The 12,592-nt window shown below is 41.3% G+C and overlaps 1 protein-coding gene across 5 annotated transcripts; it reads left to right on the plus strand.

The window, feature by feature from the left end:
- Window positions 1-280: 280 nt before the first annotated feature.
- On the plus strand, window positions 281-11,341 carry LOC124482708 (macrophage mannose receptor 1-like). 5 transcript variants are annotated; one of them, XM_047043178.1, is made up of 11 exons: window positions 281-1,004; window positions 2,519-2,613; window positions 2,822-2,891; window positions 5,355-5,448; window positions 8,533-8,591; window positions 8,830-9,222; window positions 9,416-9,748; window positions 9,827-9,919; window positions 10,012-10,122; window positions 10,250-10,332; window positions 10,620-11,340. In XM_047043178.1, exons 5-11 carry the CDS (start codon window positions 8,558-8,560, stop codon window positions 10,698-10,700), a joined length of 1,128 nt encoding a protein of 375 aa, XP_046899134.1. In that variant the 5' UTR covers window positions 281-1,004; window positions 2,519-2,613; window positions 2,822-2,891; window positions 5,355-5,448; window positions 8,533-8,557; the 3' UTR covers window positions 10,701-11,340. The 5 variants fall into 5 exon arrangements, with proteins under 5 accessions (XP_046899134.1, XP_046899135.1, XP_046899133.1 ...); XM_047043179.1 differs by lacking the exons at window positions 281-1,004; window positions 2,519-2,613; window positions 2,822-2,891 and adding an exon at window positions 3,508-3,842; XM_047043177.1 differs by lacking the exons at window positions 281-1,004; window positions 2,519-2,613; window positions 2,822-2,891 and having other exon boundaries at window positions 3,849-5,448.
- The last annotated feature ends 1,251 nt before the right edge of the window (window positions 11,342-12,592 follow it).

The raw sequence follows: 12,592 nt of genomic DNA on the forward strand, positions 1-12,592 counted from the left end.
TTGATCAACAGAAAAAGACAAGGTTATGTCAAATTCAAAATAAATCTTCACAAATTGATCTATTACCAATTTAAAACACAAAATAATTGATTGCAGAAATATTCACCCCCCTTGACACACTTAAATCTACTCTGGTTGAAAGAAGATCACCTGTGTGCAACCAAGTTTTTCCAAGTTACTTCAGGTTAAACAAACCTGCATCTCGAAGGTTCAATATTTAGTACACTTTTTCCTGACAAAAAACACATAATGAAGTCAAAAGAATGTTCCAAGAAATCTACGACAAAGTTATTGAAATGTACCGACCAGGGAAAGCATACAAGAACATTTCCAAGGCACTGAATATCCCAGTAATGGTAAATAAATTATATACAAATAGAAACAGTATGGCACACTGTAAATCTGCCTAGAGCAGGCCGCCCTCAAATTGAGCTTTCGCGATAGAGCATTTCAATCAGGATAGAAGTTATGTTTATTGTCAGTTAAAGTTATGTTCATTGTCGTATGTCGTATATGATAAATGTAGCACTAAAACTGTTAGGGGGGAGCTTAGATCCCATGGCTAATAAGTGATCAAAGGGCGTCGCTGCATCTGAAGATGAGTCCCCCACGGAGTCCAGACACTGGTAGTGGTGGCAGCCGACGACCCAGCCAGAAGAGCCGGAACGAGGGTGGGTGGAGACAGGGAGGTGGAGGGTTGCGCACTTTGGTAGCATGGACAAACTAAACAGCGAGAAACACGTATTTAAAGGCACTGCGTCATTATGATAGGCTGGCAGGCGAGGAAAGTTCTGTCACTGCTAAAGAGAGTGGCTAATCGATTGCCTACTGAAACCCAGATGACAGCCCGACATGAGAAGGGGGAAAGAAGAGAGCGTTCATAGCGGAGGGAGTCAATAGTGGAACATATCGTGTGTTCCACATATCGTCCATTACAACATATGGTTGTAAATGGGGTCACCTGGTGAAGTGTTTTGGATCTGCACTGTTTGTCCATGCTGGAGGTATGTATCATGAACAAGAGCCATAGACCAATATTCATTCTTTTCTATGGCTCTGTCGTGAACTAAGCAGTGTCCCATACATTTTATATTTTGAATGCAACAAAATGTTCGGTTCGTAACTTGAATAGAGACCAGGTGAAACAGTAGCAGTTGTCAGATACCTGAAACACTGGGAGAAGCTTGTGGTCAATGATGATGGTACACTGTATACAGAGTCTCGAGGGATCAAGTCACCGGGGCAAAACAATTTCAGTACATTGGGCCTGAGGTGCTGAAAATCGAAGTCCTGAAGGGTGTCCATGATAATGCTGGTCACTAGGGCCAGTTCATATAGGCCAAATCCCAATTCTCTGTCTTACCCCTACCCCTTACCCCTAGCCCTTAGTTTACCCCTAGCCCTTGTCCATCAAAACTGAGGGGTAAGGGGCTACATAGCACTATGAAATGAGACACCACTTGGTTACCGTTACATACACTACCTGGTAAAAAAAAAAAGTTGCCATCCAAAAAAAAGGTCACAAACTCTAATATTTCGTTGGACCGCCTTTAGCTTTGATTACAGCACGCATTTGCTGTGGCATTGTTTCGACAAGTTTCTGCAATGTCACAAGATTTATTTCCATCCAGTGTTGCATTAATCTCTCACCAAGATCTTGTATTGATGATGGTAGAGTCTGACCGCTGCGCAAAGCCTTCTCCAGCACACCCCAAAGATCCTCAAAGGGGTTAAGGTCTGGACTCTGTGGTGGCCAATCCACAGGGGCGGTCTTTCCTACAGGCGGTACAGGCGGTCGCCTAGGGCGGGTACTCAGAGAGGGGCGTAAAAAAATGCGCCCAGCAAAAAAAATACCTTTTTTTTCATTTTTTTGGGCGCCCCCTTCTATATCTCCAACCAATATTTTGACATTCAAAAAAAAATCTAACATTAGGGTAAAATGAGCCAGGGATACGTACCCCTTAAAAAAGGAAGGGTATGTACCTTCTTGGTGTTATCAGAACATGCTAGCACAGTGAGGCTTGGTTAGATACATAATAGGCTACTGGGATTGTTGTGGCCCCCCCCTGGGTTGTGGGCCCCTAGAATTGTCATCACCTTTCCCCCCTAAACGACGGCCCTGCCCATTCATCTAGCGCCCATCGGCAACCCCAAAGATGTACGCGAGGCGCATGTGCATATACCATTAATGTCACTAAGTGAGAATGAAAATCAACAAATGTCCCTGGTTGGTTATGATATGAGATTATGTTTAAAACTTTCGGGGGACCTTCGGGACGTTCCAGGAACGTCCTTGGTTGGTTATGATACATCATTACCGGGGGGGGGGGGGGGGGGGGGGGGGGGGGGATGGTGTATCATAACCAACCAAGGACGTTCATCATATTCATCAACCAACCAAGGACGTTTATCATATTCTCATGTAGGCCTGCATGTAAACCTATTTTAAAAGAAATTCCTGGATTAAAATAATGCATCATGACAGTTTGCATTATTCAAAATGGTTATTTCACACCAGGGGCGGACTGGCCATCGGGGATACCGGGGGAAAATACCAGCCCACTTCCATCACTTACCGGTCCTCCCTCTGACATCGCCGGCAGCTCCAACTAAGTTATTTTCCATTTTACACAGCTTGAACACATGTAATTTGCTCTACGACCGTCTAAAATCACTGACTGAGTTTTATACTCCTCCTCAAGATTCAAGAATCAAGATTTTATTATTTGTCACACACGATTGCACGTCAACGCTTTAAGTTGAGCAGACGGATGGCCTGGAGGAAGAAACTCCTCCTCATCCTCTCCGTGTTGGCTTTCAGGTAGCGGATCCTCCGGCCTGACGGCAGCAGGGAGAAGACTGAAGATCCAGGGAGAAGACTGAGGATCCAGGTTGGTTGGGCTATTTGAGGATCTTCTCAGCCCTCAACCTGCATCTTTTCTGGTAGAAGTCCTGCAGGTCGAAGAGGGTGGTCCTGATGGCCCGCTCGGCTGAACGGACCACCCTTTACAGGGCTGAGAATTCCTGCTTGGTGCAGCTGCCCATCCAGGTAGTGATACTCCCACTCAAGATAATCTCGATGGTGCAGGTGTGAAAGTTCCTGAGCACCTTGAAGGGGAGCTTAAAGTCTCTCAAGCGTCTGAGGTGGAGGAGACGCTGCCTGGCCTTCTTCACAGTTCTCTGGATGTGAAGTGACCAAGACAGGTTCTGTGTGATGGTCACACCAAGGTATTTAAAGCTGTCCACTCTCTTCACTTCAGACCTGTTGATCCATAGTGGGCGGATATCAACCTGCTGTTTCCTCCTGAAGTCCACAACCAGTTATTTGTTATTTCAACGTTCAGCAGGAGGTTATTTCCCGACACCAGCTCTCCAGGTGAAGGACCTCTATCCTGTAGGCTTCTTCGTTCCTGACGGAGATCAACCCCACAATTGCTGTGTCGTCGGCAAACTTGATGATGGTGTTATTTACAGATGTTGACACACAGTCATGGGTGTACAGTGAGTACAGCAGAGGGCTCAGCACACAGCCTTGAGGGGATCCGGTGTTGAAGGTGACAGAGGATGATGTGTGGGTGCCCATGCAGAAGACTTGTTGTCTGCCGGTTTGGAGGCTGTGAACCTACACCGGTGGGAGTTCAAACCAAGGTCGCACAGCTTAGTGACCAGCCTGGAAAGGACTATGGTGTTGAAAGCTGAGCTATAATCAATGAACAGTATTCTCACATAGTTCCCTTTCCCAATGTTCACGTGAGAGAGTGTTTTGTGAAGCACGAAGGCTATTGCATTGTCTGTAAATCTGTCTGGGCGGTTTGCAAATTGCAGCGGATCCAGGGTGACAGGTAGGGAGGAGGTGATCAAAGTTTTGACCAATTTCTCAAAACATTTCATCACCACAGATGTGAGGGCAATGGGATGTCATTCAGGTACAGGGTTGAGCTTTTTTTAGGACAGGGACCACAACAGATTTTTTAAAGCAGATGGGAATCACACATTGAGAGAGGGAGAGGTTGAATATTAATGTCAACACAGGAGCTAACTGTGCAGCGCAGGTTTTAAGGACGCGCCGCACAGTTAGCTCCTGGCGAGCTGTATTCTAACTCATGGTGCCTAATTTTCGAGAATTTTCTGAAGTGTCTTCTGAAATGTGTTCTTACGGTTCAACGTAAGAAAATATATATATGATGTAATTTCTTTGTAATCATCCAAAATAATGTTAAGTGTATGGGTATCGACCAATCAGGCCACTGATACGTGCGATGCATTGAGTGGGCAACTCGCCGTGTATTGAGAGGGTGGGTCTGACAGTAAGTCCCGGGCCACCTTTTTCCCCCAGTCTGCCCCTGCTTCAGATTACTGATTATTATATATTAAACTTAGGTTTCCTTGATGTCCTAAAACCCAACATCAAAATGGTGCCCCGCTTACTAAATACTTGATTATAAATTAAGTATTTATATTTTTCATTGAGTAAACCATGCTAAACCTGTATGTTTGTTATGATGTGTTGGAACACTGTGTTTTTGTAGCCTACCAGGAATGATAACACATTTGCAAGTCAAAACGCCAGTGCTCTACTGTGAATTCAAATGTGCCACACAAAACCTAGGCCTAGCTTTGTAACAAAGGAATTTGCATTTGTAACGGATAACAAGCTGCTGGAAGCCTTCAAAGATATGTAGAGTCTGAAACTCTAGACTTTTGTTTTGTTTTTGCTTTTGGGTAAAATAAAAAGTGAAACCACTCTCCTTAGAGAGCCCGGGATAGCTTTACCAGTGTCTACCAGTTTAGTTAGTATGCAGCATCGCATATATCCCACACCTCCCCTTGTCAGTTTCTCTCGTCTGGTGGATTCACCTGCTGCTGCAGTCATAAGAAATAATCATAATAATTCATAATAATAATCATAATAAATAATAGTCATAATAAATCATTGATTGGTTGCACAGTGTAAAGAACTGATGTCCACTCCCTAATTTGTTAAGTGCAAAGTTCTCTAACATAGGCAGGCAGCTAATCAAACTGATCACTTTCAAATAAAGTCTAATGGAAATTGTTATATAAGTAATAGTTCATTTCTGTTCATTTCACCTTTTGTGCTATTAGAGTGTCTAGTTAGCTGTTGAGAAAGTTGGAATCTTGTGAGCTGTAACTGTATGTGTTGATAATATGAACAAAAGCCTGTTGTGTGCAGGTGGCCTTAGCGCTATCTTCGTGTAGCCTATAAATTGCCTGTCCTTTTGAGAGCTCATCAGATGCTGACAGACTACCCTATGTAGCTACTCTGTGTGCGTCTATTCCTTTCTGCAGAAAGCTTTATTTAATAAGTGCTTTTACCAAAAATATTTCAACAGCTTTGGGTGTATCCATTCTCTGATTTCCACCACAGCAGCCCACACATTACAAGCAAGGAATAGGGTTACAAACTACAGGAAGCTTTTGAGAAAGGTAAGCATTTTTTATCAGTTTAACCTTTGTGTGGTATTCGGAGCTGTGGGTCTGATTTCATTTTTCAAAAAGAAAAATGATCAAATTTCGAATTTAGCTTGAAACCGGGAACTGTGCAAAGTAGCAATTGTTCAGGTGTCTCAGTAGTGATGGGTCTTTCGTGAATTTGGCTTATATTCGGCTTATAGGTGAACGTCGGGAGCTGGCTTGCATATCTGAGCCGACAAAAATAATAATAATTGCCTATAGATATTAAATGATTATGTTTCAGGCTATTTTAAATAATTGACTAATTCAAAGAACAAAAAATAATATTATAAATAATAATAATATTATTTATAATATTAATAATTTTATAATATTACTCTGTTCCTGTCAATCATACATGTGGTGTCAACCAATTATACTGCATGAGGGAGGGCCGAGCCAACTCACATACACATAGTCAGACGAGTAGTCAAACCTCGGAGAGGGCCATAATAAATCAATGCATTTTTAAAGACATTGTGGTAAGGTAGAGTATGATTTCATTTAATAATTTAATTTGGGTTCCTCCGGTAGGAAGGAGCCTATTGTATTTGTTAGTTTTATTATTATTATTATTAATCTTCTTCTCCTTGCGCCACAATAACTCAGCATGTTATTGGTAACACATTTTCTAATTTGGCACATTGATACTACATCCGAGTGGGTACCCCCACACCAAATATGGGACACCTTTGACTGTAGGGGGCACCACAGGCCACGCCCTAAAGTCCGATTTTCAAAGTGATGGCATTTCCACCCCATTGCTCCAATTCTTCTAAAACTTGGTGTACATGCCTCATTTCTCATGGGGAAATAAAAAGCCTCAAGGACCCATAAGGTCCGCCATGATGGATTTTCCTGTACAGTGAATACTTGGGGAATTTTTAAAATGCTTCTTTTAAACCAAAGGTCCAATTGACTTGAAATTATGTACAGATGTGTAGAATTGATGTCTTTATTTAGGGTGACATGGAATAAGAAATGCAATGGCTGAAAGGGGTGTATTTATGTAAATATCCACATTGCCACAATATCTTTGTGTTAATAAATTGAATATCATTCTGACTGATGGTTTTTTAAACCTAATAGAGATCAAGATGACATCACTTTGAAGTACCATAAACGATTTCACCTTGGTATGTCAAAATATGATTGAACTAGAGCTGTTTCAACTTTAGCTCTATCTAACAACACTTACCACAGGAGAAAGAGCGTACTTTTTTATACAGTTACTGAACATGACAATATTCAACACTGAGAATAGCTCAATGGGGTGGGACGGTTACCTGTAAAGTATAAGGTCGTAGGTTTAAATCCAGTCACAGTGTTTGAGCCTGTCTTCAAATGGAATCTGTTTAGTTAAACAGGATGACATCGTTCTGAAGTACCATGCGCAATTTCACCTTGATATGTCAAAAGATCATTGAATTACAGCTGTTTAAACTTTGGCCGAAACGAACAATCCATGCTACAGGAGAAACGGCTTCATTTTTTTATACAGTAACTGACCACAATCTCATTTTTGAGGGTAGGTCAATGGGTTGAAACGGTGTCCTGTAAATTGCAAGGTCACAGGTTCGAATCCAGGCACAGTCTTTAGGCCTGTCATAATTTTGATTACTTGTTTAGTTAAACAAGCAGGCATCATTCTGAAACACCATGCGCAATTTTATGCAATTTCACCTTGAAATGTCGGCCGTTTCTTAACCTTTGTCCCAAAGCTGACCAAAAACCAATACTCATATCTCGCAGTCGGAGCACAAATAATCAGCGTCAGCACCCTTGGGTACCCAGCATACAGTGCGGCATTTCAAAAAATGCAAAGACTCGTAAAAATAGTTTGGTTACAACAGCCGTGCTAGGGATTTCAGTTGTTGTGTTTGTTCAGTTCGATGTTTGTAATGTTATTGTTTGTTAGTTAATATAATCTTGTTGGTCACCCTGATTGTGCATGTTGTGTAGTTTAATCGGACTCGCAAGCAGTTGAACATGAGCTAAGTTCAGCCTTGTTGCCTACATGACTAATGTTGGTTGTGTGTTGACTGATATTCTGGAAACAGATCTACTTTAAAAGTTTTAATATCTTATTAGGAGTTAATACTCTGCCCTTTCTATTCATTAAATCTCAGCAGTTGGTGTGTAGCAGAGAAGCTAGAGATTTACTTGTAACCTTATGCTCATGAGTTCAAATCCCCATTCAGCCTATTGTTGTTGGGCAAACATGAAGTTGTTTTGCTATCTTGTTGTCCAAGTCTCAATCTTCTACAGTGTACATGTTGATAATATTTTGCGGAGGAACCCGCATCGCTGTTTGCAGCTATATTTAGAATTGTTTTCACACCTATTATAGTCAAAGTCATAGTGAAAACATGTATTTTCTAAACAGTCGTTTGGGAGCCAAAAGAGCCGTCTCTTTTCAGTGAGCTGAGTCAAAAGTCGAACTTTGTCTGGGGCGCCAAATGAGCTAGGACAGCCACTGGGGCACAGCCCTTAGAAGCGCAGCACAGACATCGGTCCGGTCACTCATCAGCCCGTCGTGAGTCCTTCACCGATGGTTCGACGTGTCACTCTTGTCATGGAACCCTTGCGGATAGTCCCGTTGGTTACTCGTGAACATCAGGTGGAATCGCGAAGATAAGGTGTACGTGGCAACAGATGGACGGAGAAAAGAAAGCTAAACCGCTGACTCCATACTACATTCCTCTTTCCCTCCTTGTCTACTTCCCTTCCCTCTTTCTACCTTCACTAATTAGCAACAGGTGTGTCAAAACACTCTTTCTCTCCCCTTCCACCCCATGACATGACCTGCATAGGCTCAGTACTGAGCAGTGTCCTCAGTGGAGGTTGAACAAATAGTTTTGAGAATTTCAATTGCAATTTGAGAAATGTAGGTGCTGAAGCAACTGAGAAAAACTGCAGCTGCCTAACAGGCACTATCTATAATTCCAGGACTCTCTGTTTGTGTGTCACAGATATCTTCATTGTCGAATGCAACACGGGGACTGTGCAGTAGTAAATATATAATTCCATAACCCTAGTCTTTCATTTTTATTCTAGGTTTTACTCACCGTACAGTACAGACATGGAGACAGTGGTGTTGTTTATTCTGCTGTCAGGTTTGTACTTTCAGTTGAACATTTGATAGCTTCGTGACTATGCTTGAAGCAGCAGACTTTTTTATCTCAATATTTGTCAATGTCACATCATTATACGTTCGTATTATTTAAAGAAACCATAGGGATCTAAATGGATATAGGCATACCAAACAAACACAAATACTGCTAATATAAATAAAAACGTTATGGATGACTTCAACTATAGTCTATTGGTTTCCTGTGTGGTGATTCTCCTCAGGATGCACCATGTTTGCACCCGGCCTCTGCAGAGAGTATTACTTTGTCATGGCAAAGAAGATCTGGCCTGAAGCACAGAGTTACTGTAGGACATACTACACAGACCTGGCCACCATAGACAGCCTTGAGGACATGACCAGGCTTACAGCCACAGTCAGCCCTGGTTTCACTGACAAGGCATGGATTGGACTGTACGATGACCTGAACAGCTTTAAGTGGTCTATAATAGAACCCGGGTTCTACGGTACTGGGGAGACACAGTTTAGGAACTGGCGATCAGACCCAAGAGAACCAAATGATAATGGTGGGAATGAGCTATGTGTGGAAATCCTACTAAACGGCAAGTGGAATGACATGCCTTGTCAGAGCTTATGCCAATTTGTCTGCTATGACAGTAAGTTATCCACTTAAGTTAATATTCAGTTTACCAGATAGCTTACTTTATGAAAATGTTTAAATGAAATATATATATGATGTAACAATATGTAGAATACATAATAAGGACAAATTATTAATAATATTAATAATAGAAAATCAGGTTTTAGTTTTCACTAGATTTGCTTTAACATTTTGATGATTGTTTTCAGGAAGAAAAAACGCCAGTCAGTCCTATGTGTTGGTTGAGCAACGAAAGTCATTTACTGAAGCCCAGAGTTATTGCAGACAGTTTTACACAGACCTGGTCAGTGTGAGGAATGAGACAGAGAACCAGCAGGTTGTAAAGGTTCTAGCTGGTGGTTCCACGTGGATCGGACTGTACAGATCCAAGGTCTGGTCAGATGGAAGCAACTCATCTTTTCTTTACTGGAAAAAACAGCCAAATTTGACAGGAGCAAGCTGCACCACAGTTGATTTCAGTGTGTCAGGCCAATGGACTGATGAGGGCTGTTCACTGGCCCAATCGTTCTTCTGCTACAGTGGTGAGTTGACATGTTTTATTGGTTTAACTGTCAAGAAGGTAGGTCTGTCATAGACTGTCGATTATCTACTTTTTGCAGCACTGACAACAACAAATGTAGCCCGTACAACTGAACCGACAACCACTCCGCAAACCGCAATGGAACACACAACTTGTGTTGGGACCACAAGTGGTGGGTAACATCAAAGAATGATTATTCCCTCTAAATAGTTGAAAACATGCTTATTTTTTAAGTAATCATTTATACTTTTGTCTTTCAAAAAGTACTGTCTTCTTCTGGTACACAAACAATACCCTCCACTACCCAACAACAAACAACACCCTTTCCTAAAACAAACACAATACTTCCTGACCCAAACACAAGCAAAGGTCCTAGTGAGTACAAAATTGCTGAATGTTAAATCTCTTGCCTTTTTCTTATTATTCGTAATCACATTAGCTATTTTCATAGAATTCAAAGATGCATATGGAGTGAATATGTTCTCATATTTTGTATCCACAGAATATGTAGCTGGATTTACAATGAGATTATCCTCTCAGACAACACTAACAGAAGCCTATATCAAAGACGTGGTCTTACAGCAGGTCAGTGTCTCTGTCATTGTTATACCAGACTTTGTCAAATTAACAAGGATAATTAAACAGCATACAGTACAGCTAACAGCTTGCTCCTACTCAGGGTAAGTCAATGAAATGGTTTACACTCATTCCTCATTAATAAATGACTTTGAACTGCAAATTGCTATCTTTGCAGACAATTAGCTAGTGGTCAGTAGCTCTTCTAAGACAACCCAATATCAATCTCGGCAGAGACAAGTGAGGGTGAAAAGGCACTGCTATCTCCATGGTGATGGTATCTGTTTGTCTTTTAGATCCAGGATGAGCTGATCAGACGAGGGCTCCCAGGGGTCATCATTCTCCGTCTCAGGAACGTTCAAGAGATTAAACCCTGAGGACACTGAGGCTGAAGGCTGTGAACTCTATAAAAAATACTATTGAGACTGTTCAAACATCATTTTTGATGTTTTTATATTCATATTTTTTTATGCCTTAATCAGTTACTTGGAATCTTACTAGAATTATCTGTAGTCAGAGTAGGCCAATGTAAAAATTGCATTTGTTTTTTGTAGTACAGTTCCGGGAAATGTGCTCACCTTTTTATCCAAATGTGACTGGATTAAATATTTATCAAGTCGTTGAAGGTTACATGATAATTTAGGTGATGCTAGTTTAACTGGCATGTTTATATCAAATGTTTTAAATCTTAATCCAGATTGCAGCATTACAGATTGTTGTTTGATCATTTTAGTCAAATATTGTAGCCACTAATCAGTTAAATATTAAGAGGCTGTGATTAGACATTTGTGTTAATGGTGAGATTCAAGACCAATTAAAGGTTGAGAATTATGACTTTTTAAGTAAATTTTGTTGATTAAGTAAGGGATAATGCCCGACGAGGTGTCCAATATCACCTGATAATGGACGATGCGGAGGCGTGAACCGTCGGACGCGCAGCTGAGGACGGTTGCTTCCGCGGAGTCCATTATCAGGTGATATTGGACACCTCGAAGGGCATTATCCCGCTTATACCATTGTCACTTGCCAACGATTTTTTTTACAAACATTAATTTATGTTTTCAGGCGTTTTGCAATAGAAATCTAACGTTTTTTTAACGTTAGCCAACTCTGATATTTTATAGTCCCCTCAGCTAATAGAACCAACACCGTCTTTCCCTTGGCTGAGCTATTAGCCCGAAAGCTAACGTTATGCTAGCAAGATTCAGAGGCAATAACATTGTGTACGGTTGACAAACAGTAAATATAATTTTACAGTATGTTTGACAATAAGATTTGCTAGCTAACCAGCCATGTCACTGTCCCAAAATCAATATCAAGATTTTCGCGAACAATATCGGCCATATACTAGTACTGGGCTACAGTATTGCTGCAGCCTGTGGAGCGAGTTGAATAGCAAAATGGATGTGAGATGACCGCATCAAAGTTGACATATCCAAACAGTGATTATAATTTGACAGTATGTTTAACAACAAGACTAGCCAACTATCGAGCCATGTCATTGTCCCCCCAAAAATCACGATTTTTGAGAAGAAAATAATCGGCCATGTGCATTGCTGCTGTAGGCTACTGTCGTGTTGGCCCCAGCCTGTCTGAAGTAGATTGACTAGCGAGGTGAATAGCGAATGGGATGTGAGATGAGCGGTTGCGTGACACTGACACTACATTCAGAAAATAAACATTTTTCAAATAGGTTAAAATAAATATTGTAGTCACTCATTGTTGTAAATACTAGTTGTTAAAGTTTTTCAAAATTGTAAATGGAGGCTTTGACTCCGTCACTGTTGTTATGTTTACTTATTTCAGATATTTTGTACAGGCTCCCGTGTAGCCAGCGGAATAATTTAGAACGGTGAAAAGACAGTTTTGCTGCAATGACGCAGTAGATAACGGACACCCCTGCAGCCAATCAGAATTGAGCATTCACCCAGACCATGGTATAATCACATAGCCTGGCTGCCAGCCCAACTTCTCCCCGCCCAAAAATACATTTGGTCGGGAAGTTGGGTCTGGACGGTCTCGTATTGGGGACCAACTACAGAAAACCAGAATCTGGGCGAACCAATGAAATTGCCAGGGCGGGCTTTATACGATGATGGACAGATGATCAACAGTAACGTAATCACCCACGTCACAAAAGAGCGCTTAAGTTGATTTCGTTTTGAAAAAACATGGCTACCGCTGGAGATCTGGGATGTTATAATTCTGCCATCGAGTCTGTTTTAGAAGACATCAACAGCGCATTAATTTTGAAAGAGGAACAGAGAGA

The sequence above is a fragment of the Hypomesus transpacificus genome, chromosome 20, assembly GCF_021917145.1.
Source record: "Hypomesus transpacificus isolate Combined female chromosome 20, fHypTra1, whole genome shotgun sequence".
NCBI classification, from domain to species: domain Eukaryota; kingdom Metazoa; phylum Chordata; class Actinopteri; order Osmeriformes; family Osmeridae; genus Hypomesus; species Hypomesus transpacificus.

Bases quoted from the DNA above. Each gene is read 5' to 3' on its own strand.
- LOC124482708 (XM_047043178.1), top strand. From the start codon at position 8,558: ATGGAGACAGTGGTGTTGTTTATTCTGCTGTCAG. The intron at 9,223-9,415 runs GTAAGTTATCCA...GATTGTTTTCAG, and splicing joins CCAATTTGTCTGCTATGACA to GAAGAAAAAACGCCAGTCAG. The intron at 9,920-10,011 runs GTGGGTAACATC...TCTTTCAAAAAG, and splicing joins TTGTGTTGGGACCACAAGTG to TACTGTCTTCTTCTGGTACA.